At 37.2% G+C, this 27,709-nt stretch overlaps 1 protein-coding gene across 1 annotated transcript in view; it reads right to left on the bottom strand.

The window, feature by feature from the left end:
- The window catches only part of HAPLN1 (hyaluronan and proteoglycan link protein 1), a 59,626-nt gene that overhangs the window by 12,749 nt on the left and 19,168 nt on the right, over window positions 1-27,709 (bottom strand). Inside the window, exon 2 of the mRNA XM_070736344.1 lies at window positions 5,525-5,649. Within this exon, the coding sequence (XP_070592445.1) occupies window positions 5,525-5,624 (100 nt within the window). The 5' untranslated portion in view covers window positions 5,625-5,649. The remainder of the gene's footprint in view (window positions 1-5,524; window positions 5,650-27,709) is intronic.

Genomic DNA, 27,709 nt, shown 5'->3' with positions numbered 1-27,709 from the left:
AGCTACTGACAGGAACAATGAGCATGTCCATGCCTGATCAGAAACAACTTTCTTGTTCTGGATCCAGATAATTTCATATTTTTATTTTTATATACTTTTCTAAAATAATAGTGCCACCTAGTGCTCTTACTATCTCACAGGGCATTCCAACAGTATAAATGAGTTTATGGGTACACACACACTCCACTTATTTGCAGCTGTTATGTATCTTGACAAATAGAATCCTCATATCCTAGGACCATTTAGGCCTGTTTCATCTTGTGAAAAATGCAGTTCTGAAAGGATGGAAAAAACATGTGCACATTGAGGTATATATGCACATATATTTGGAGCATATTTTATAGAATCACAGAATGAAAGTCTTAAAAGACTTTTATCCAAACTTATGCCCAATGCAGAAGTATTCTACTACAGCACATTTTTTGAAAAAGGCCAAAAGCATTTGTTCAAATACTGTCAGTGAAAGAGGTAATGTAATTTCTTCCCTTGTTGAACATTACTTAAATATTAACAACCAATATACACTCTTATTATTGTGACACATCTTTCGTTTCCTGTTTTCTGAAACAACTCTAATAACTCTGCCCAATATCTATTTATCGGCTCTCAGCTACTTGTAGTTAGCTTTCACCTGAAGATCTCTCTTCTCTAGGCAAAAACATCAACTACAGTGATCCCCTGATCATTGCGAGGGTTCCGTTCCAGGACCCCCCGCAATGAGCGGGTTTTCGTGAAGTAGCGCTGCGGAAGTAAAAACACCATCTGCGCATGTGCAGATGGTGTTTTTACTTCCGCCGCAGCAGCGAGGAGCCGAAGATTGGGGTTTCCCCGCCGCCCATGCAAACTCCTCGCTGCTGCCGCGCCCGCCGTTCCAAGGTTGGGGGTCCGGGGGCTGCTAGGAAGCCCCCCATGCCGGCGGCGACGTTTTAAAGCACCCGCACGGCTTCCCAACTGAGCCCTCAAGCCAAGCTCAGAAGTTCGCCTTTGGCGCTTGGCTTGAGGGCTCAGTTGGGAAGGCGCGCGGGTGTTTTAAAACGTCGCCGCTGACATGGGGGGCTCGCTAGCACCCCCCCGAACCCCCAACCCGGGTTTGGGGGGGTGCTAGCGAGCCCCCCATGTCGGCGGCGACGTTTTAAAACACCTGCGCGCCTTCCCAACTGAGCCCTCAAGCAAAGCGCCAAAGGCGAACTTCTGCGCTTTTCGCGGGTTTTCGCGGGTTTTCGCAAAGTAGCGCTGCGGAAGTAAAAACACCATCTGCGCATGTGCAGATGGTGTTTTTACTTCCGCCGCATCAGCGAGGAGCCGAAGATTGGGGTTTCCCCGCCGCCCACGCAAACTCCTCGCTGCTGCCGCGCCCGCCGTTCCAAGGTTGGGGGTCCGGGGGCTGCTAGGAAGCCCCCCATGCCAGCGGCGACATTTTAAAGCACCCGCGCGCCTTCCCAACTGAGCCCTCAAGCCAAGCGCAGAAGTTCGCCTTTGGCGCTTGGCTTGAGGGCTCAGTTGGGAAGGCGCGCGGGTGTTTTAAAACGTCGCCGCCGACATGGGGGGCTCGCTAGCACCCCCCCGAACCCCCAACCCGGGTTTGGGGGGGTGCTAGCGAGCCCCCCATGTCGGCGGCGACATTTTAAAACACCCGCGCGCCTTCCCAACTGAGCCCTCAAGCCAAGCGCCAAAGGCGAACTTCTGCGCTTGGCTTGAGGGCTCAGTTGGGAAGGTGCGCGGGTGTTTTAAAACGTCGCCGCCGACATGGGGGGCTCGCTAGCACCCCCCCGAACCCCCAACCCGGGTTTGGGGGGGTGCTAGCGAGCCCCCCATGTTGGCGGCGACGTTTTAAAACACCCGCGCGCCTTCCCAACTGAGCCCTCAAGCCAAGCGCCAAAGGCGAACTTCTGCGCTTGGCTTGAGGGCTCAGTTGGGAAGGCGCGCGGGTGTTTTAAAACGTCGCCGCCGACATGGGGGGCTCGCTAGCACCCCCCCGAACCCCCAACCCAGGTTTGGGGGGGTGCTAGCGAGCCCCCCATGTCGGCGGCGACGTTTTAAAACACCCGCGCACCTTCCCAACTGAGCCCTCAAGCCAAACGAACCCGGGTGGCCGGGCGAAGGGCGGGCGAGTGGCGAAGGGCGGGTGAGCGGGTGCTGGGGGGGGCTTCTCGCCCTCCCGCCAGCAAGAGGGGGAAGACCCAGGGAAGCCGCCCAGCAGCTGATCTGCCCGGCGCCATCTACGCATGCGTGGCCATAGAAAAAAAGGGCACGCATGCGCAGATGGTGTTTTTACTTCCGGGTTGAAAAATCGCAAATTAGCCTGTTCGCAATGGTCGGGAACGCAATAACCGGAGGATCACTGTACTCCTCTTTAATTTTTATTTCCATACACTTTATTATCTCAGTGGCTTTAATCTGGACCACCCTGTGTTCATCTAAAATGTGGATAGCATATTCCAGTTATGTTTTCACCAACATGGAATAGAGAAATGATTATTTCTCTTGATTTTGATGCTACATACAATATCTGTCCTTACAGCCTGGATTGCATTTTGCTTTTTCACAGCTACATCATCCTGCTAGTCCACATTCAGTCTGCTATTCATTAAGGCATGAGGTAATGAGTCTCATCATATTCAATGAACCATAATCCTCACATGTATGAAAAAAACCTGCACTTTATTCCTTTTTCTAATGGATTTTTAGTACAGCGTTCCCTCGATTTTCACGGATTCAAATTTCGCGAATAGCCTATACCACGGTTTTTCAAAAAATATTAATTAAAAAATACTTCACGGTTTCCCCCCCTATACCACGGTTTTTCCCACCCAATGACATCATATGTCATCGCCAAACTAATAATTTTTGCAAATAAATAACAAAAAAAAAGATTATTGTTAATAAATAATTATGTTTATAAATATCAGGATCACTAAGTGTCTTATTCAATGGTGAGTACCAGTAATAATGGTGAGTAAATGGTTGTTAAGGGAATGGGAAATGGTAATTTAGGGGTTTAAAGTGTTAAGGGATGGCTTGTGATACTGTCCATAGGCAAAAATGGTGTATTTACTTCCGCATCCCTACTTCGCGGAAATTCGACTTTTGCGGGCGGTCTCGGAACGCATCCCCAGCGGAAATAGAGGGAACACTGTATTGATAAATTTGCTATAAACAACTCACGGAAATTTTGCATTTAACAAATTGGGAAAAATCACTTTATAAACACAATTCATGTGTTATTGGTATTGATATCACTTTTTTCATGTTTGATGAACCTACATATTGGCTCATGATAAATCCTTGAATTTCCGCCTATTTGGCTTTTGCAGATCTGTGTCAACTTAAATATTTTGTGATTAAAAGTGAATGGAAAGTGATGATGTCTTTTTGGAAAGGCTCATTGCTTTGATTATAAGTGTTGAATTTTGTTTTTTAAGTAGAACTCCTTTGGTATTAACTGTGGAACCAGTGACTCATTTTATTTTTATTTGGCTCTTTCAGTTTAGTTGTTCAGTTCTGTCACAAGAGGGGAGAAAATGCCAAAATATGATGCTTTTATCCTGCAACAAATCTCCCAAATAATTTTCATAGATTATTATTATAAAGATTATTACTACATATGATCTATGAGCAATACTTTTTAATTATTGATTGATATAGAATTCAGATGAGCTTAATTCATATTAAATTAATTATATAACTAATTGCAACTATAAATAGGAGAGGCTAAAAATAAATTCAAGGTAACCATGAAAATTGAATTCATTCTATCTGTGGGTCACCAAATTCAGGAAGGTATTGTAATAATTTTTCATGGTGAGAATATATATGAATCCTTATTCAGAATGTTTATGACTGAAAAAAAATAACATTATTTGAATTGGGAATCTTGTACTTGATCCTAAAGCGGATGAATTTTCAATTGTACCCAAATTGCATACGCTTTTTCATTACTGTTAAAGTGTTGGCTGGCATCTTGAAGATTGTGTAATCTTTGTTCAGTGTGGGAAATATAGACTGAAGCATCTCCAATAGCTGTCAGTTTGAAAACAGAATTCTCTACAATAATTGAATCAATTGTTACAACTATTCTGGGAAGCTTTTTCCTTTAAAGACTATCTATCGTCATCACCATTATCCATCTTCCTTAAAAACAGTTACTTCTAAGCCATGTATTTGACTTATAATGTATTTAGTGGCATATTTTACTGATTTTATGTCAATTTTTTGACCTATGTCAACTTTCTTAAGTATTTGGCTAGCCACATTTTCAGTTTAGGAAAATAAATTCTTTACCATTTCTCTTTTTCCCCCTGTACCCTTACATTGGTGATGCCCATTACCATGCAAGATCCTTCTAAATGCTTATTCTTAATCAAACCTTAATCAAAGATCCTCCAGAACATTATATATAACATTTCTTCAGTGAGAAACAACTCAAACATTTTAGAACAAAAATCCAAAATTGAGCTATTTAAAGTTTTACATTCCGAGTCTTCGGAGAGGGGCGGCATACAAATCCAAATAATAATAAATAAATAAATAAATAAATAAATAAATAAATGTAGTCAATAAAGAGCATAGGCAGCTTGATAATAACTCTAAAACCAGAAACAATCTTATTCATTGAGACCCATTTTTAATTCACATTATTATTTTCCATTTCTATTTTGACCTGGAAAATTAGATCTGATTTCAGACATGACTGCTCTCTTACAATCCTCCCAAAGTTGTTCTGATGCTCAATCATTTCTTTCTAGATATCAATATGCAACACCATTTATAATGAGGCCAACATTTCCTATGCTGCGCTGAATCTCCAGAGTGTATTCTGCATATCCATAGGCCGTATGGCTTAAATTGTCAAAATGTAAGCTATACAAATCAGAGAAACTGCATGACATTTATCCTGCCTGTCATTTTTGCATAAATAAATGTATTGGCTTGCTTCATACAGGATGATCCTTGGCTACTGAAGCCAGAACTGAAAAAAAAAACAGCTGCATTCTGCTATAGCCTCAAAGCTTTGCACAGCCAATCATAAGCTTTAGGATTTGAATGGATGTACATAAAATATGTTAAGAAGTAGCATTTCATAGAAATCAAAGCAATGGGGAGGCATCTATCTGGGGAGGTAAGCTACTTTTTATGTTGTCTAAAGTTGCTGCTGATCTCTATTTTTGCATCACTATGTTTTAATAATCCATCATTACCATATTTCTGTGCTATGTAGGTCTACTTATGATGAGCTTTAGATCTTATTTATTATAGAGTAGGCAGATATCTATCAGAGTGCCTAATTGCTTGCTTGCTGTGTTTAAAATGCATGCATTTTGATTTTCGTAACATTGCTTCTTTGGCAAAAATCATAGAAATGTGGTACGCTGAACTGCAGACTGCAATTCTAACCTAAAAAAGCACTGCAGTATAAAAAATGTAACCCTGCAGCACAGTTAGCTAATCAGTTTTGTAAATGTAGCAAACATGACCCTTTTTTTATTACAGCATCACAATTGTTCATTGAATTTTTTTTACTCACCATGGACATGGATTATTCTATCATGCTCCAGAGTGAAGTTAGCAGCATGATGCTCAGCCCAGCAGAAAAAAATCAGCACCAGAAAAAGTAGACTCTTCATCTTTTATAGTCAAGAATCTTCTTCACTGCAAAAAAAAAATCAGATGGCAAAGAAGCTGTTGGCATCTGGAAATCTTAATAGTTTTAAACTTTATACAGTTTCTCTGAGTTCCATCTTCCCCTCGTCATTTTGTGCTTGTAAAATGACCGAGCCACATAATTAAGAAATCTTATTAGGAATGTCCTCTTTGTCGGGAAGTTAGCTCTAGAATTAATTGACTACCAAATGAAATGTGCTGTTGGGTAACTGCCCATTAAGAGAGTAATTGTCATTCACATACCATAAAAAATAAGTCAGGATTGTGATTCTTAAAGGTTAAGTGGACTCCAGCTTAAGTATTCAGAACTATTCTGTTTGTATCTGTTAAACCCAACCATACTGTAACTTAGACACAGAATATAAATACTGTTTTACAGCTCATGACTGTTTTTGCACCTTAGCTAATTTAGCATGCAAGTGCAAGTTCTCCAACCGATCCGAGAGGCAGACTGCCGAGGCATGCTTTCTTGCAGAGGCATACTCACCATTTTATAGCTTAGTCTGCAGAGAAATGTTGAAAACCTACATAAAACAGGTTAGAGTTGCAGGTACCACTATTGCAGCTGCCCTGACTGATTTTTCATTTCTATGTAGAATGCTGACGCATGAAATTATTGTGTCAGTTAGGGTCCCTGCAGTGAGCAGAGCTGCTGAGAACTGCAGGATAATACACTGCAGAGGAACAATTAAGAAAACGGAGGCCTGGAATCCATACCGTGTTTCCCTGAAAATAAGACCCGGTCTTATATATTTTTGAACCCTGAAATAAGTGATTGGCCTTATTGTCATGCACTCAAAAACCTGATTGGGCGTATTTTATTTTTATTTTATTTATTTATTTTATTTTATTTATTTATTTTGTCCAATACACAATGAGGGTTTTAGTGGGTATATATCTATATACACATAGTAAAATACATGATGAAGGTTATAGAGGAGATACTCATAGTAAAATATATCTAAGAAAGAATAGAAAAGAAGGTATAGTAATAGAACATATCAATGAAAGAATAGAAGAAGAGATATAGGAATAGAAGAAAGGTATAGGAGATATAGGAGAGCAATAGGACAGGGGACGGAAGGCACTCTAGTGCACTTGTACTCGCCCCTTAATGACCTCTTAGGAATCTGGAGAGGTCAACCATAGATAATCTAAGGGTAAAGTGTTGGGGGTTTGGGGATGACACTATGGAGTCCTGTAATGAGTTCCACGCTTCGACAACTCGGTTACTGAAGTCATATTTTTTACAGTCAAGTTTGAAGCGGTTAATATTAAGTTTAAATCTGTTGTGTGCTCTTGTGTTGTTGTGGTTGAAGCTGAAGTAGTCATCGACAGGCAGGACGTTGCAGCATATGATCTTGTGGGCAATACTTAGATCTTGTTTAAGGTGTCTTAGTTCTAAACTTTCTAGACCCAGGATTGAAAGTCTAGTCTTGTAGGGTATTCTATTTCGAGTGGAGGAGTGAAGGGCTCTTCTGGTGAAGTATCTTTGGACGTTTTCAAGGGTGTTAATGTCTGAGATGCGATATGGGTTCCAAACAGATGAGCTGTATTCGAGGATGGGTCTGGCAAAAGTTTTGTAAGCTCTGGTAAGTAGTGTGAGATTGCCAGAGCAAAAGCTACGTAGGATTAGGTTTACAACTCTTGAAGCCTTTTTGGCTATATTGTTGCAGTGAGCTTTGGCACTTAAATCTTTTGTTATTATTATACCAAGGTCTTTAACCGAGTGGGGATTATCTGTGATAATTTGATTATTCAGTTCGTATTTGGAGTTCAGATTCTTCTTCCCAATGTTTAGGACAGAGCATTTGCTAGTTGAGATTTGGAGTTGCCATGTGTTAGACCACTCAGAAACAGCGTCAAGGTCTTTTTGGAGAACAGTTGTGTTATCGGTGGTGTTGAAGAGTTTTACATCGTCGGGGAAGAGGACACAGTTGCTTGTGATGCTTGTTATTATCAAGGGATGTTTTATTTTGGGGAAAATAGGGTAGGAGGGGATAGAATTCATGATTTCTTTAGGCAGAAGATTCAGTTTGATATTTTTTTTTTAAATCAGAAACATTTTCTGGTTGTGTATTCTGCCCCAATATTTTTTTTTCAGAGAAATCCATGACTTGCTTTTTGCACAAAGTGGTAGAATAAAAGTAGTTGCAAGGGGACACCATGACCTCTGGTACTGAGCTAAATCACTGGCTTAACATTGTGAGGAATATCTCACAATGACACTGAGCTAACTTTGTGAGGAGTATCATTGTTTTGACAAGTACGTTTTTGCTCATCTCAGAATGAAGTTATAGATTAAGGTCAGGAAGTTTTGTGTTTCTGTGTATATTTCTCTGTCTTTCTCTCTCTCTGTGTGTATGTATGTGTGTAGATAGATAGATAGATAGATAGGTGGGTGGGTGGGTGGGTGGATGGATGGATGGATGGATGGATGGATGGATGGAAGTCATTTGCCATTGTCATCTTCTTAGGGCCAACAGAGAGGACTCCAGCTGGTTATGCCCATGGGAAGACTCAGTTTTTAGCCTGGTATCTTAACTACTACACCAAACTGGCTCTCAAGATTAGGGTGAGACAGTTAAAAATCAAATTCATCTAGTGTGGGACTAAAATATTAGATGTCTATCCACTAAATACACTTATCTACAATGCCTTGAGAGAAAATGGAGACCAAATAGCTTATTCCATTAGCCCCTTTCTATGACTATTTATCTTGAGCACAAGATCAGTCAGGCACAAAACAATCTGCATGTGACAATCATAATTAATAATAACAACAACAACAACAACAAACAAACAAACAACAACAATAATCATAATAATCATAATAATCATAATCATAATAACCATAATAACCATAATAACCATAATAATCATAATAATGTATTAGACTTGTATTATGCCGCCCCTATCCTAAGACTCAGGGCGGCATACATGGAGCTGTTTACATGGAGACGTTTATAACCGTATTTCTTACGTCAATGTTCCTCAAACTAGCATTCTCCAAATGTCTCCTCAACTCCCAGTATTTTTAGCAATACTGGGATACAGTATTGACAGTCAACTGTATTGACTCACACATTCTGAAACTGGAAGTCTACTCTCATTTGGGAAAAGATAATCCAGCACATCTGATTCCTTGAACACTATTAATCTGATCCACACAGAGTTAGTTTGCTTATTTGTATCTTAACATATTGTGTAATGAGTAATCCATGCTTAATGTCTTAGCATGTTTCATGAATGTAGCTAGTCATTAGTCATAAATATGTGGCATACTATGCAAACCATAATAAAGCAAGCCTTGCCCTCACAATGCATTGTGATCTTCCGTGAACATTGCTTCTAATTGTACAGAAGCTGAAAATATTTAATACATTTAAAGTTGACAATAGCAGATCTTATTTGGTCTTTAAAATATATATATATTGTTTTTATACTTTCCATATTGTTTTAAAATTTTTTTCAGTCATTCATCCTTAGCTTCCAAATAGCGCGAATAATCTATAGTTGTTCATAGGTATCATTCTGTATTAGATGACTGAAAATAGTGATGAAGACTGCACTAATGAGAAAAGTAGAAAGCTCAGTGGGGAAAAATAACAATAGTGCCAAAAAGTCTGCTGGGATTTCAACCAACTAAATTCTAATTACAAGACAAGTAGTATACACATTGAGCTGTTACAGCATTTATAGTAAATATATTACAGAGTATGGGAAACATTGATTAATTTGCAGAGATGTTCCTGATTCTGCATAATAGCCATTAAAACTGCTCAGGTTAGCCTACATCAAGCTGAAGTATTTTCTTCAAACACCAGCAAAGCTCAAGGCAACAGAATATGGAAAAGTTTACTTCAGAAGTGAAGCATAAAAACATGTCCCTGGAGAGCTAAAGCAGGACAATGTTTTCCACTTTTGTCTTCCAAAACTTTCTGAGACAAGGAAATCTGATAATCTGGATAAGCCTTTAGGAGTCAAGTCTTGCTTGAACTCTGAAGTTGGAGCAACCAAATGGGTGTATGCACTTATCATTGCAGGAAAAAAACACCCCATAAACTTTATTTTGGTTTCATCTAGGAATCATAATATTTTTGTTATATAAAAGCCCATAACACACTCATAGAAGAAACCCTGGAACTCTGACACTTGCTTTTGAAAAAGAGAGTTTTAAAGATAAGATTAATACTAGTTTGTTTTAGATAGCACAATTCATATTTATTATTCCCCATTTTAAACTGAATGTAAGTTTGGGGAATTGAAACAGAACGAGAGAAACATGTTGTGGCACACTTTAAAGTACTCTTTTGTTAGAATCCTGATTCACTGTCCCCTTCAAGAGAAGCCTGTTTTCAGAATTTGTATATTAGTGTAATTGGTTGCTCTTTGCCAACAGACACAATATTTGAAAGGCTTCTCAGTTTCCATTACAGTCGCAGGTTTTTGTGCCAAGAATATACATGAAGTTCTGGAACATCATAAAAAAGTTAGTCTTCTAAATCTAATAAAACATACTGATTTGAATAGGTTTCTTCTTGTGTACTAGAAATTGAACTGATTATGGGTAGGAAATGTAGAGATGTACAAAACCATTTATTTCTTTATATTTGCTTTCTAATTGCTTTCTAAAATCAATGTTAAGAATGACTCAAAGTTTTCTCTTTCCAAATAAATTGCTACAAGAGAAGAATTTGTTATAGAACTTTTAAAAAAACCCAGTTCCATGAGTTGATTTATTGCTATCTTGTGATTTCCAATGATCAGTTAACATGCACCATGATATTGTTAGTGCAATAAAATTTTATTTATTTAAAATGTGTACAGCTACCCATTTTAAAATTAACTGGGCATCTTACAATCAATAAAACAATATAAAACTACCAACAATAAATTAAAAACAGAAAATCTGGTGTTATCAACCACACTTTCTCTACGTTGTCCCATTCCAAATCCCATTCACCACATTTCTGGGAAAAGTCACATCTTGAATAGTCTCTGGAAGGATAAAAGAGTGGGGAGCTTGTCCATAGAACACAGGATGCATGGTTAAAAAAGGGGACACTATGAAACATATATTTGAAAGTACTTACTACATGTTTTTCTGATAGATTTAAGTTAATATATATTCTTTTAAAAAAAGTTAACATGAAATGTCTTTCCATCTAAGACATGGTTTGGTTCTTGCTGGGTTTCAGCTAAAGATGTGGGTGTACAGTTTACTGAGGTTAAGATCACTGGCATCAATGTGTGAAAGTGTCAAAAAGGCAAAATGGTAACCATGGCAATATGAGTGAAGCTGAATCCCTCTGTACACAAAAAGGGGAAAGGCTTTGAGATCACTCACTGACGGCCATCTTGATATTTTTTTACTCCCTGTTTCGAGTATGGAACCTGGTGTTTCCCACGCATATTAAGAGTCTCTCCTCCTACTCTTCAGTCTCTGCATAACCAGCCTTCTTTCCTACTGCCTCATATACTAAAATATCAGGGAACTGTTCAATCATAAGGAGAATAGAATAGAATGGAATGGAATAGAATAGACTTCTTTATTGGCCAAGTGTGATTGGACATACAAGGAATTTGTCTTTGGTGCATATGCTCTCAGTGTACATAAAAGAAAAGATACAGGCAGCAACAACTGGCTAATGTTTTCCCTAATCAGAAATGAAGCATGGTTAGGCTTAGGGTTTAGCCATCCGCTCTCCTCACTGTCCATCAGTAATGTAACCTCCAAATGTGTTTTTCTGCTGTGAATTTAAAGTGTTCTTTCTACTTAAATTGACTGTTTTGGATGGTGTGCTTTACTTTTCTACAGTTAATCCCAACAAATTTATACCGTATTTCACAAAAGGAGAAATGCCACCATACTTAAAGGATTAACTTAGTTAAGTTTTCTACAGTTTTAATTATTTTTTCTCTTTTCTGTTCACTACCCACATTTCCCTGGATACTTCTTTCTTTATTAACTGCAGTGATGCATCTCTTTATCAGTTTTCCAGTCACTTGAAACAGAAGGATTTCATGGGAATTGAAATTAAGTTACTCCAAAAATGATGAAACAATATACTACGGGACTGACCAAAGACACCCTCCGCCAAAAAGCCCAAGGAATAGGGAGCTCAGAAGAAAGAAAAAATAGTAATAAAAATTTTTCAGGTCCTATATACCAGAAACCTTTTCTTTGCAAGACAAGGGTTTATAATCTTTGCACTATTGTAGCATTACTATTAAAGCTAGCTCCTGAAGACCTATCAGGCAGCTATAAATGAGTTTCATTTTAAATATGGTTATTTTGTTACTATGTATCGGCAATTTATAGTTTATAGTTTATAGTTTATTAGATTTGTGTGCCGCCCCTCTCCGAAGATTCGGGGCGGCTATAATTTGCTATTATTCTTTCATTCTGTATATATATATATATGTATATAAAATAATTCAATTTAATGAATTAAATTATCTGTGTGGCATAGATAATACATATATACAGTACACACATGCATATCTGGTAAGCCCAGCCAACTTGATGAAAAATGATTGACAATTGCTTTCTTAGAACAGAAAGTTAAGATGGCTAAGAAACAGGATAACATTCTAATGGAAAGACTGTTTCAATCTGGGCAGAATTATTTTAAGATGGTTTAAAGATCAACGAGGCAGAAACCCAGAGCAGGAAGAAATTAAGCACTAACTGCCGCACAAATCCCAGCGACCGGTTAGGTCCCACAGAGTTGGCCTTCTTCGGGTCCCGGCGACTAAACAATGTCGTCTGGCGGGATCCAGGGGAAGAGCCTTCTCTGTGGTGGCTCCGACCCTCTGGAACCAGCTCCCCCCAAAGATTAGGATTGCCCCCACCCTCCTTGCCTTTCGGAAACTCCTTAAAACCCACCTCTGCCATCAGGCATGGGGGAATTGAAACATCTCCCCCTTGCCCATGTAGTTTCTGTGTATGATTCGACTGTGTGCTTGTTTTTTATATATTGGGGTTTCTTTTGGATTTTTTTAACCTAAAACTGTAATTTAGATTGCTATATATTATATTTGTTACTATGTATTGTTTTTTACCATTGTTGTGAACCGCCCCGAGTCTACGGAGAGGGGTGGCATATAAATCCAATAAATCTCATCTAATCTAATCTAATCTATATTATTAACACTATAATAAGTTTGCAATTTTTCTGAGCACCAGTTTGGGAACTTGGGGATTGGGGTTTTTCTTTGGTCTGACCTTCATCACATCTCCATTATATGTTTTATATATAAAACAATCTTTTCAGCTAGTAGAGTGAGTCTTTTTTCTTCCATTCAATTTTGTCCGATTCTCAGAGAATGTCTGGATAAGCCTCCACAATTTTCTTGGTAAGTTTTTTTTTCCAGAAGTGGTTTGCCATTGTCTCCCTCCTAGGGTTGAGAAAAAGAGACTGGACCAGGCTGCCTTTGTGCTTAAGGTGGGACTGGAATGCAAAGTCTCCTGGGTTTTAGCCTGATGTCTGAACCACTACACTATAGAACTCTGCACACCAGAACAACTAGACACAAGAACAGTTTTATCCTGAATGCCATCACTCTGCTAAACAAATAATTCCCTCAACGCTGTCAAACTATTTACTAAGTCTGCACTACTATTAATCTTCTCATCATTCCCATGACCCTTCTCATCCCACAATTGATCGTATGACTGTAACTTTGATGCTTCTATCCTATATTGCTTTCTAATATGATTTGATTGCTTATTTGTACGTGGAATATCTCCGAGACCGCCTTCTGCCACACGAATCCCAGCGACCGATTAGGTCCCACAGAGTGGGCCTTCTCCGGGTCCCGTCAACTAAACAATGTCGGTTGGCGGGCCCCAAGGGAAGAGCCTTCTCTGTGTCGGCCCCGACTCTCTGGAATCAACTCCCCCCAGAGATTAGAACTGCCCCTACTCTCCCTGCCTTTCGTAAACTCCTTAAAACCCACTTTTGCCGACAGGCATGGGGGAACTGAACCACCTCCCCCGGGCATGTACAATTTATGCATGGTATGTTTGTTTGTGTGTATGTTTGTTTAGAAATATGGGTTTTTTTAAATATTTTAAATTATATTTAGATTTGTCATGAATTGTTGTATCCTGCTGTGAGCCGCCCCGAGTCTGCGGAGAGGGGCGGCATACAAATCTAAATAATAAATAAATAAATAAATAAATAAATAAATAAATAAATAAATGAAGTGTTGTACCTTATTATTCATGATGAACGTATCTTTTCTTTTATGTACACTGAGAGCATATGCACCCAGACAAATTCCTCATGTGTCCAATCACATTTGAACAATAAAATTCTATTCTATTCTATTCTAATTCCTTTCCATTCCATTCCATTATACAAAACTGGCTCTAATAAAGTAAATTGACTTTATTCAACCAAGACTAAAACAATTCCTTTAATTCCTGTTTTTAGGGAAAGAAGACACCTACTGTTCAAGGAAATAGACATATTTTAAGGAATCACTATAAAGAGTCAATCTTGATAAAATATTAATCATGTGTATGGAGAAGAATCTGTGTCACTGGATTGCATCCCTTTTATATGAAGCTGAAGGAGGCAGTGAAAAAAAGAATCTGTTGCATCTGTGCCACCATTCTTGTTTCTTCAAACTCCCACAGAAATCCTTTTATAAATCTAAACCTGCAAATATGGGGAAGGAAGCACGCGGTGAAAGAGTCACCCCATCTCAGAAGACCCCAATGATTTCACAGGAGGGGCAGTACAGCCTGAAGCTCTGGACTTTTTCAGCAGTGGTCCTTTGTGTTGTGAAGGCTCCCAAGGAAGCAGCAATCGAAGATTATAAAAAAGTTCCTCAGGAAATACTTCACCAGGAACGAGGAAACAGCCAGAAAACTATTTGGTGTTAATGAGGAAACATTGAAAAATCCCATGGCATAGGTACATTGTGCATGCATTTTGGTTCTTGTCATCCTTCAGAACAAAAGATTCATGGATGTTGTACAACTGAAATAACCAATTACTTTAGAAGTCTTCATTAATCAGAAAAAATAATGCCATTGATTTGAATTCAAAAGCTAAGTTAGCAGTATATTGGTAATATGATAATGTAACTTGGCTGCTACTTTGATAACTATGCTCTCAATACCTCCATGCAATGCCAGAGCAAATAACAACACCTCCTTGTACAGCCTCTTGTACAAAGATGTTTTTCTTTATATAATTCTGGTTCTTTATCAAAATAAATCTGACATCTAGTAGTGCTTCTTTTTGAGACATCAAAACCACATTAATATAAACTCACAACAGTCCTGAAGTATCAGTCCAATAATCCACTTGATCAAGCATGTTGTATTTTCAGAAAAGCTAGAAGAGGAGGAGGATGGTTAATGGGTAGAATCTAAACAACTTACGATTTTGGAACAGCAAACTGTCATTAAGATGAGCAGTTATTGATAGTTCCTGTCTTTAAGTATTTTCCCAGTTCCCTTTCAAAACTATCCAAATTAATGGCCATAAACATCCCATGACAGAAAACTATATATTGACATAGATGTTTCTGCACCAAAGTGATATTTTTGAATATGAATATAGAATGTTTTTAGGTTCTATCTTTACTATATTTGGCTATCTAAATATATACAGATCCACTCACTCATTACAATGAGAAAAACAGTGATTTTAAAACAAAAGTATTTGTAATATATGCAATAGAGCTACCTATTGTCTGCAAAATTATTAACATAACCACTGTAGCTATGTAGCCCTAATAATAATAAACAGAATCAAAATTATTCAATATTTATTAATTTTTCTGGTAAGCTTGAATCGATTTTATTTAGATATTGCCAATTTACCAATAAGTGCAACCATAATGAACTTTCCACTCCTATGGTCTATGCAATTGCTTATCAGATGGCTTCAAAGAAAGCTACTTCTTAGATATTTGTAAAAAAATATCAACTGTAATAACTTGAAGCTAGGTACAGTAAAAAAATGTGTCAATTAAGTAAACTTTTTACAAGAAAAAAGAAAAAAAAATCACAATTTAATGTTACCTTGAAAACTATTTCTGTTTTTCCTGAGCATCTAGGGTTTAATTAGAACTCAAGTTCTGGTTAAAATATTGTCATTATCTTAATACATAAGAGATTAATTTAAAGCTTCATTGAGATGTTGGTTGAACATGACCTCTTCTGCTTTGAAAAAGGCAAGAACCTTCATATGGATATCAGTCCTTTATTGATCTGCTCATGAACCTCTTGCCTCCTTTGAAGAATACATAATTTCCTTAGGGATATATGGATATGTTCCACCAGTTGGTATTAGAAATTAGAAATTGGTATATTGCTTTTCAATGAAGGAACCAAAGAAACGTGGCTTTTGATCAACTTTTTTTTTTTTCAAAAGTAGGACTGCGTATTTCCAATCTTCAAAAGTTTGGCAGAACCGTATTTTTATTTAAATTCCTGGAAAAAGCATATCCCTTGTATAATCTTAATTGTTTGGAAATTTAGAAATTCTGGCATCTACACAATAATGTAATAGTTTTTGTAGACCTTTGCTGCTAGACTTTGAAATATTCTTTCAGTGTATTGATATAATGAATTGCATTAAGGCAGAAGATTCTTCCATTTATGACCCTTGAAATGCCTAAAACCTATGCCACTGTAAATCTGAAGTTTCCTTCCAGGCTTTTTAAGTAATGTTCATAAGTTACTTCCATTTCTGGATAACTTTCAAGGCCTGGAAAGACTATTACAAGATGCAATATCCTTAGAAGGTTACTGTCAACATGATAGACTTCCTATTTTATGTTATTCAGAAGAGTATGCCAGTTACAGTCAGTTTGGGATGAGTAGGTGTAGATGAAGTTTGTTATCAGAATTGCTTATTTCTGATATTTCATTTGTGTTTTAAATTTGTGTTTTAAATTAATTTAAATTAAAACATTTGTGTTTTAAATTAATACTAAGGTTTGCAGAATTTTGTCCACAACAAAATAAAAGCTGTTAATCTGTCAAGATGATTCATGTGCCAAGGGTTCATTGGAAACAAGGCAACTTTATTGTAGCGTGTGAATCTTCTACTTAGTTACATAGTGCTTGAAAGAACATTTTTAACAAACATTTAACAAATGGGGACAGTCATAAATCCCAAATCCCATAAAAAAATAATAAATCCCAAATTTTCTACAGCTATCAAATTACCGTATTTTTCAGAGTATAAGACACACCTGAATATAAGACGCACCTTAGTTTTGGGGGAGGAAAATAGGGGAAAGAATCTAGGGAAAGAATCTGCTTACAAGGTATTCATCTGGCTAGTGTCCTTAGTCTGGTCACCTTCAGCACATTATTTTATCCCCTGGTTAAGGGCTTTTTTTTTTTTAAATTCCGAGAGAGTAACAATGAAAGAGTTTGCAAGCCAGTAAGAGCTGGGAACATCATTAGCAACTGGAAAGAAACAGTCATAGCAAGTAGAGCAATGGATAAAACCTTGCAAAAACTTAGGACTTGGAAAAAATTCTTCTTTGGAGAGAGTAACGATGAAAGAGCTTGCAAGTGGATAAGAGCTGAGAACATTGTTAGCACCTAGTTAGGGCTGGAAAGAAACATTTTGAGCAAGTAAAACAATTTTAAAAAAACCCAACAAAGAGAGGGTTTGAAAAACATTCCTAGCAGAGAGTAACAATGAAAGAACTTGCAAGCGGGTAAAAGCTGGGAACATCATTAGCACCTGGTTAGGGCTGGAAAGAAACAGTCGCAGCAAGTTAGACCAATGGTGAAAAAAACCCTGCAAAGTCTTAGGGCTTGGAAAACATTCTTCGCAGAGAGTAACAATGAAACAGCTTGGGAACATTAATAGAACCTTGTTAGGGCTGGAAAGAAACATCTGGAGCAAGTAAAGCAATGAAAAAAATCCCTACAAAGAAAGGTTTTGGAAAACATTCTTGGCAGAGAGTAACAATGCAATAGCTTGCAAGCCAGTAAAAGCTGGGAACATTGTTGACGCCTTGTTAAGGCTGGAAAGAAAGATTTGGAGCAAATAGAGAATGAAAAAAAAATTAAAGGTAGGGTTTGGAAAGCATTCTTCACAGAGAATGCAAGAGCTTGCAAGCCGGTAAGAGCTAGGAACATCGTTAGCACCTGATAGGGCTGAAAAGAAACTTACTCAGAGCAAGTTAGAGCAATGAAAAAAACCTTGTACAGTCTTAGGGCTTGGAAAATATTTTTTGCAGAAAGAAACAATGAAAGAGCCTGCAAGGTAAGAGCTGGGAAGATTGTTAGCAGCTTGTTAGGGCTGGGGGGGAAAAAGCTACATTTAGAGTATAAGACAACCCTAATTATCAGCCTCTGTTAGGGTGGGAAAAGGTGTGTCTTATACACTGAAAAATACAGTAATAAATTAATGACACAAAATGCCATTGAGGAATAAATATATAAAGGACTGTCTGGGTATATTGTCTATTTTATTCTAAATAGAATTTAGAATGAAATGCTAAAATGAAAAATATATATGTTTGTGTTTATATGAGTACAGATTTTCTGAATATTTATTTTCAAAAGTTGTGTAAATTATTGGTTATTTGTGATAAAAGTGTCAAAACTCACTGTAATTCAGTAATGCATTAATATAAATGTATAAATGTGATTCAATATCCATTTAGTTATTACTATTGATGTAGATTGCTGTTATCTCTGTGTTATTTATGAATTATACAATGTAGTTGAACATGCATATATGCTTAACCCATATAGCATGAATGATTGTTAGAGATAGCATTATAAATTGAGATACATGATCAAACCATAACAATAGAATTGTATAAATGTTTTAAGTGTCAGCTTGTCATATGCTTAGAATAACAAGCAGTTGATTTACAGTTGTTACGCTTAATAAAGAATATACTAGGAGATATCAAATATATATATCAATTGGTGGTATTTGCTTGGATTAGCACTTTTCATTCTTGTACATATGCATTAAATTTAACTATGAATTACAACATGCTGAATAAATCACATTTAAGCAAATTTTTGTTTGCTGTTTATTTCTTCTGGGGAAAAAAACCATAATCTTCTTTTGACTGCCAGAGTATTAAAAGTTTTCCTAGTTTAAGAAAGCTTTTGCTTGTCATTTTATTAAACATAATAATACACTTGTGATGTTTGGAAGCAAGTGGTAAGGATAACAGACAGCAAAGCAGAATATTTTAAGTTGACCAGAATTTGCAGGCTCAAAACTCATTTTTACATACAGGATTATAAACACTATGATTACTACAAGTATCACTCCAAATGGTATGTGTGTGTTTGCATTTCTTCAAGTAGTAAAATCGAATCTCATTTCCTATCACACAATTAAAATTCATTGAACCTATGAAAGAGCACTTATGGGGAGGTGTTTTAGAAAGGTTAGTCACCAAATAGCATTGGTCTTCGCCATATTTGAATGGTGGAATATAGGAAGTGGAAAGGTACAAATCTAAAGCCATTTTGGTCAGTTGCCATCTGAGTTTTCACACAGCTTTTCCATTTGCTCCCTGGGGAAATAACTTTCTAGTTCTAAATGACACTAATCGTCTAGAGCAGGGGTGTCAAACACGTCATGTGATGCATTGCAACTTTTCCCCCTTCGCTAAAACAGGGATGGGCATGCAGAGCGTGATACATCTGGCCGTGGGCTGTGAGTTTGACACCCCTGATCTAGAAAGCATGCTGTAAGGCAGTGATGGTGAACCTTTTTCTCCTCGGGTGCCAAAAGAGTGTGGGTGTGCGCTATCCCGCATGCGTGATGCTAGCGTTGAGGAGGGGCTGCAAAAACATATAAAGATTTGTTTGCTCGCTCGCTGCTCACCTTCAGTTCTGCAGACTGGTTCCTAACGGGGTTGGAGACCCCTGACATAGCTTTCAAACTTCAGGTTGCCTTCCTATGTATTAGCCACCATTAATTTGGAGAATGTTACTGTATTCTTATATATTTTCATTCTGTGTGTACTTTAACATAGTTTTTGTCTCAGCTGCAGCAAGAGCCTTTCAAAATTAGCACACATGATGACACCAACTTAGCAAGGTGTCAGTTCCAAATATAAAGAAGAATTAGTTATATGGGAGGCAGGGAAGGGTTTGCACTAAGCAAAATTGATTGCATATTGCTACCTAAGCCTGAGCTAAATTGCTCACAGAAAGCACACACACTGCAATGCAGCTCTGCGCTATTCTTTATGAATTAGCCATACCTAAGGATACAATTGGCAGTGTATATGCCTGCTGATATGCTGAATTTAAAGTAGAAGAAATTAAAGTAGAATTATCCAGGATGTTGAAGAACCCAGCTATACATATAATATCAAAATGGGAAAATCCTTTTACTTTTGACCTTTGGTCAACATTTTTATTTTCCCCCCCTCCTCTGTCACATACAATAATCCACAAATGATAAATGGCAAATGATAAATTTGTTTTAAAGGAAAAAAAGACTTTGTCCTTGCCAATGAAGCTATTTTTATTTTTCCTAAAATAGATTTTATCGAGAGAAATGAAGTTAACACAAAGGGAATTAAGTAGTTTTTGCCCTCATAGTATCACATGCTGTGATATTATATATCCCGTTTATAGAAATTCCATTAAAGGATTTATTTTTATTGTTTTAATAAAAGAATAATGTTTCCAATTTCTCATTTTTTAAAAAAGAAGTTTGCCATTTAATTGGTAGCTCAGCAGCAATTAATCATAATTTATTTGTTTATTTAATAATTAATAAATTTAATACATTTATTCAAACATCCTAGATTGTTTGAAAAAGAAGTACTCTTAAGAGAATATCCTTAAGAAAGAATAAGAATAATAGAAACAAATTATAAATTATATTCATTACAATTCATCTAGGAATACTTAGAATAATCAAATGGAGTTTTCATTTTAAAGAAAATCAAGCTAGGGAACTAATTTCTTCCTGTTGCATAGCATTGTCATTTAGGTTATCTACATTAATTAACTTTTAATTGGACCTTTGAGAACCAGTCCTTGAGCTATTTAGTCTACTGATTCTCATTTAAAGACTTTAATACAGAAAGCATGTAGAATGTCATGCTTAGTTATGTTTTTCGACTTTAATATTTGAAATACTTTGATTATGTATACAGAAAAGGTAATTGACAATAAGTCATCAACAGTATAATCCTAGTATTGGAAAAAATCCAAAATGACAAATCATACACTGTTTCCAAAATTAAGTCAGGCAGAAAAAAGGCACTTTTCAAAAATTTAACTATTATTTCAATGTATAGTGAAGTATCCAGTCTCAACGTTCCTAGGAAAAAAATAGTAGCTTTGAACTAGCAAAAGCTTGATTCAGAAAGGTTATGAAATGATCTTGCTAGCTAGGATTGCTCTGTAAAATATTGAATCCAAGCTGTGGTTTCAAACTTGAAATTGTAGCTGTTTGTTTATGCCAGATTTGAATCAAGATTTAAAAGCAGACATGGTTCTATGTTATGCCCAGAGCCAATGCACAAACAAACAAATTGGAAAAAATTGGAAAATGCTAAATATGAAAGTTATTAGCAGTATACATGAAGAAGATCATTCACAAGTTTACTGGTAGTCCATATTTGGTTTGTATGTGTGCATGGCTTTGAGTCAGTGTCGACTTCGTGCATTCCTGAAAATAAGACCCTGTCTTATATTTTTTTGAACCATGAAATAAGTGCTTGGCGCTATTTCCATGCACTCAAAAGCCTAACTGGGCTTATTATCAGGGGATGTTTTATTTTGGTGAAAACAGGGTAGTGACTTTTGGACAAATCCCTGCAGTTTTTTTGCCATGTGTTTTTTTAAAATGGTTTTCTATTGCCTCCTTCTTATAGCTAAGAGAGAATGACTGGTCTAGGGTCACCTAGTATGCCTAAAATAGGATTAATCACCCAATATCTAACCCGTGCTTCAATTGCTAGAGTAACTATAAGAGTAACTATTAGTCCAGTTGCTCAAAAACAAATTGTAGGCACATCAAATTGTTACACAATCCAGTTTCATTCATCAAATCACTGATACATTTATTTAATGCAAGTACCAGGGACTACAAATTACTAAAGTAATTACAATGCTAGCCTGATGCCAAAATAATCATCCACCAGTTCTTGCTTGGTACACTGATGAGTTTCTTGTAGACAACCCATATGAAAAGGATAGCAATTACTAATGCATCTAATTGTGAAATAGATCTTTTAAAAAACCACCACAGAACATCCATTGCTCCTGGTCCAGCCCACTGGTGCCCTGGAAAATAGTGTGAATCCTTCCTCTCTGTGGCAACCCCTCAAGTATCTGTATATTGCTATCACGTTGTTTACAGGGAGATCCTGAGCAATTCATCTGAGGGACAAATTGAATTTGTAATGTTTTCATCTGTAACAGAAACATAGCTTACTATCTCTAACAAAATAATACAGTCCCTTTTTTAACTACTCATTAATTTTCAAGCTTTAAGTGTCAATTTATCAAGCCCCATTATATACTTTCATAGCGAAGAATGGGTATGAACGAGTAAGACCATAAATTAACTATGAAAGCAGAATGTCATTACAAACACTGATATTATTATTGGGGGGGGGGGTGAGCAAGAATGTTGATATAACGAACAGAGGAGCCAACTTAGGAGATCACTGTTCCTTTTCATATCACCAGTTTTCATATCACCATTCTTCTTTCCTATATTTATTCTATTCTTTCACTGATATATTTTATTCCTATTTCTTCTATTCTATTCTTTCTTAGATATATTTTACTATGAGTATATCCTCTATAATCTTCATTATATACTTACTATATGTATACCCAATATAACTCTCGTTGTGCAATGGACAAAATCAACCAACCAACCAATCAATCAATACTGGGTTACTGCAATAAAAATAATAATTTTAGTTAGAAATTATATTTAAAAAATTGATTAGTTCTAGATCAGGGGTGTCAAACTAGTAGCTGTGGGTCGGATGTGTCACACGCAGGATATACCCACCCCAGCTCCGCGAATGGAAAAAAACATTGCAAAATGTCACATGAAGGCAACGTGATGCCACAAGTTTGACACCTATGTCCTAGATGATTCTGTTATGTTATTGCTCTAAAATAGCATTCCCCATTTAGCATTCTCCAGATATCTGAAGCACAATCTTTGGCCATGGAGAGCAAAGGTTGGAAAGGTAGCTTTATGATTAATATACACTGCTCAAAAAAATAAAGGGAACACTTAAACAACACAATATAACGCCAAGTAAATCAAACTTCTGTGAAATCAAACTGTCCACTTAGGAAGCAACACTGATTGACAATCAATTTCACCTGCTGTTGTGCACATTCAACTTTGTACAGAACAAAGTATTCAATGAGAATATTTCATTCATTCAGATCTAGGATGTGTTATTTGAGTGTTCCCTTTATTGTTTTGAGCAGTATACATGTACTGATTTCATACCTACGTTTTTAAAATTTGATTATCACGGACCTCTTAGCAATGCAAGTATTTTCTCATTACTTGGTGATAAAGCAAATTCTGCTTTAAAACTTTTAATTGCAGAAACTAAATCATAAGGCAGGGCCAGAAAAGAAAACCAAACCCTGTATTTTGAATGCTACTCAATAAGAAATCCAACCACCATACTGCTAGCAGTTAATTTACAGGAAAGCTTGACCTTTTAGGCCTTCAATTTATGATAGTGCTGCCTGTATTTCATCAATATTAAAAGAGTGTTGGCAAGAGAAACATTCCAACTGTCCATTTATTCAAATAATTATTTTGAGCTAAGAAGCTACACCAAATCATCCAGTATATGTATCATCATGTTATTATTTATCACTAAATGCCCTTATAAGAAGAGATGCTGCTTCATGAAGATGTGCATTAAAGGTTGAAGCCAACCTTCATGAAGATGTGCATTAAAGGTTGAAGCATTAAAGTTGAAGCCAAAATCCAGAATCAAAAACAGCTTTCTAGCTCTCAAGAATAAATTTTTACTTCAAGAAATGTTACTTTCTCATGGCCGTTCATGTTTGATTCAGTTTTGGAGTCTAATATTTCCATATATTTGCTATTATCCCCTTTTCCTTATTTGTTTTCTTTTTCATTTTACCAATCCACTGAAATGTTGGAAGCAACTATAAAACTATTTTGGGATTATTTTCATTTATCTGCCCATTAATCCCTCTGCAAGATAACTCTCTGGAACTGAACAAAGAAAGACTTTGAAACAGGGAAGAAAATAACAAGATAAATATCAAGTTCAAAAAATGAGCTGGATATCCATCAGGAGCTGTAGAGACAAAAGATCCAGGGAAGAGAAAACACCAAATGGGAGAATCCCTCCAGTAAAGGCCTGTTGGTAAAAGTTTGGAATGTTGGTTATGAACCCTTTCTTTCTCATTCCTTCTTGCCATGTGATACAGAAAAGAGTTATTACATTATTAAGAAATTGGAAAAATGGAGAAGCTGTGCTTTACATATTTTCCATATATTTTTTCTTTTAAATATTGAGATTTATTATTTTACAGAGTCTTTTGTCATTTTGTGCTTGGATTTATGATGGTATTATATGCCAAATTCATTTTTAAATTGCATCATAAAGATTTTGGATGCACTTATATTTGGAAATAAGTTTTATTTTTAGTCAACAAAGGATAGTTTGCTTTGTTCAAAGACGGAGATAAACTGGATGATGGAAAGGTAGAAGACAGGAAAGTAATAAATATTTTACTTTACTCTTTGGTAAAGCTGTGCTTTGCAACTCATCATTTCAGAAACTCACTCTATCCCAATGGCATATTTATAGAATTCCCAATCTTCTTACTGGATCCAAAATGTAATTCTTCTTATTGTCAATGGTAGGACCGGATGATTATTTTTAGGAACTAATAATAACACCAATTACTTTTAGCAGTAACAATGGTTCTATATTTTATCCAACTTGTTTCATGATTAATATGCTTATGCTATATCAAATCCTGCACCTGCTAATAGTGGTGTCCCTCAAGGCAGTGTTCTAGGACCAACACTCTTAATACTTTACATAAATGACCTTTGCGATCACATTATTTATTCATTTATTATTAGAATTGGAAGGGACCTTGCAGGTCATCTAGTCCAACTCCCTGTTGGTGCAGGAGACTCTACATCAGTGATGGTGAACCTATGGCACACAGAGCCATATCTGCTGGCACACGAGCTGTTGCCCTAGCTCAGCTCCAACATGCATGTGTGTGCCGGCCAGCTGATTTTTGGCTCACACAGAGGCTCTGGGGGGGGGCATTTTTGGCTTCCAGAGAGCCTCTAGGAGGATAGGGGAAGGCATTTTTACCCTCTCCCTGCTCCAAGGAAGCATTTGGAGCTTGGGAGAGCGAAACACGAACCTACTGGGCCCAGTACAAGTTGGGAAGCAGGTTGTTTCCAGCCTCTAGAGGGCCTCCAGGGCACAGGGAAAACTGTTTTCACACTATCCAGGCATTGAATTATGGGTGTGGGCACTCGCGCAGGCACAATAGCATGTGCCTATGCTCTTTTGGCACCCAAGGAAAAAAAGGTTCACCATCATTGCCCTACATCACAATAGTCCAATAGTAGTCCAGTCTTTTTTTGAAGTTCACTAGTGTTGGAACATTCACCACCTCTGCGGGGAAGCCGTTCCACTGGTTGATTGCTCTCACAGTCAGAAAGTTCCTCCTTATTTCCAGGTTGAATGTCTCCTTGGACAACTTCCAAATGGTGCTCCTTTTCTGGTTCTCTGATGCTTTGGAAAATAATGTGTTCCCCTCCTCTCTGTGGCAGCCTCTCAAGTATTTGTAGACTGCTATCATACCCCCCATATTATAAGCAACTGTATTCTCTTCACCAATGATGTAAAACTATTTATCACCACCGACAATGCTGCTACCCTTCAAAAAGACTTTGACTTTGTGTCAGAATGGTCAAACAATTGGCAACTCCAAATCTCAACCAACAAATGGTCTGTCTTACGCATTGGCAAAAAGAATCAGAACACAAAATACAAGCTAAGTGGACAAGACCTCGTAGACAACCCTCATTCTGTCAAGGACCTTGGAGTATTCCTATCTAAGAGTCTAAGTGTCAAAGCCCACTGTAAGAATATTGCCTAAAAGGCATTAAGAATTATAAACCTAATCTTGCATAGCTTCTTCTCTGGTAATATTACACTATTAACCAGAGCATATAAGATATTTGCTAGACCAATTCTTGAATACAGCTTATCTGTCTGGAACCCCACTGCATATCAGACATTAATACAATTGAACGTGTCTAGAGATATATCATGAGAAGAGTCCTCCACTCCTCTACTCACAGCAGATGGGCTTAGACAACTTAGACTTAAGCGTTTATGACCTAAGCGTAGTTCATAAAATTATCTGCTACTATATCCTACCTGTAAATGACTATTTCAGCTTCAAACACAACAGTACACAAGCACACAATAGACACAAACTTAAAGTTAACCTTTCCTAACTTGATTGCAGAAAATATGACTTCAGCAACGGAGTGGTCAATGCCTGGAATACACTACCCGACTCCAAAATTGTAACCTTAGACTGTCTACTGTTGACCTCACCCCATTCCTATGGTAAGAGGAATGGGGGGGCAGTCTGTAAGGGGTGTGCATAAGTGCTCCTGCATGCCTACCTTCCCTGTCCTAATGTGTCCCTTTATTTTTATTTGTACTCATTTCATGTATTCAAATCATGTTTATACTTATATGTACTAGTTGCTTAAGCTTTTTCTCTGATCCTTGAAATATCTTCATATTTTAGTATCCCATACTATTCAAGATAGAAAAGGTCTACTATGTTACTGTACATTTGCTTTCCTTCAAAGATGATATTTCTTTAAATTATTAAAATATATCTAACCCTTTAGACTATTCTTTATTTATTTGTCACATTTATTTCCTGTTTTCCCTTTTGGAACCTAAGGAAGAGTACATAGTGTTCTCTTTTCCATTGTTTTCCCGCAACCACCATCTGTGGTAATGTAAGCTTTGCCGCTAGGGCCTGAAACATGAACTTGGGCCTAATGGATTCACAATGCTACCTGTCTGTTATCTTGTGTCAATAGCTAACTCTGAACTCAAATTACATTTTCTTCTACTTACAGTATTTTTAACTTTTAGGTGAGAATGATTAGCTGAATCTTCAGATAGACTCCTGGAGAATGATAACATATTTACTCAAAAGCTACATCTGCATATAACTGGTAATAATAGTGCACCCTTCAGGCAACAACAGCGCCATTCCAAATAATTTTGTCGAGGACTCTGTTAATGCCAAAAAGCTTCTTGCTACTACAGTGGTACCTCTACCTAAGAACGCCTCTACTTACGAACTTTTCTAGATAAGAACAGGGTGTTCAAGATTTTTTTTGCCTCTTCTCAAGAACCATTTTCCACTTTCACACCTGAGCCTCTGAAACTGTAACCAGAAAAGGCAGGGGGAAGCCTCTGTGGGGCCTTTCTAGGAATGTCCTGGCAGGAAACAGGACTGGAAAAGGTAAGGAGAAGCCTCTGTGGCACTTCTCTAGGGATCTCCTGGGAGGAAACAGGACTGTTAAAGGCTGGGAGAAACCTCCATGAGACTTCTCTAGGAATCTCCTGGGAGGAAACAGGGCCTCCACCTTCCCTATGGTTTCCACAATTGCACGCCTTATTTGCTTTTACATTGATTCATATGGGAAAAAATGCTTCTTCTTACAAACTTTTCTACTTAAGAACCTGGTCACAGAACGAATTAAGTTCGTAAGTAGAGGTACCATTGTATTTACTAGGCTTATATGTAGCCAATATTATACAGAGAGTTGCACTGGATCTCCTCCAGAAGAGATACTATAAACATCCACTAGCATGCAAGAAAAAGGAAGCCATAAAAGATAACTGGACATAACTCATTCAGGCTGTAAAATCCAATGACTCAGACTCATTCTGACATATCACATTAAGCTCACAAAGCAATAGTTCATCCCTAGTACAAGGGACCTGGAAGGCATACTTTCAGATA

The sequence above is a fragment of the Erythrolamprus reginae genome, chromosome 2 (genome assembly GCF_031021105.1).
Source record: "Erythrolamprus reginae isolate rEryReg1 chromosome 2, rEryReg1.hap1, whole genome shotgun sequence".
NCBI classification, from domain to species: Eukaryota; Metazoa; Chordata; class Lepidosauria; order Squamata; family Dipsadidae; genus Erythrolamprus; species Erythrolamprus reginae.
The sequence above is the reverse complement of the archived record's forward strand: the minus strand, read 5'-3'. Positions and strand labels throughout refer to the sequence as shown.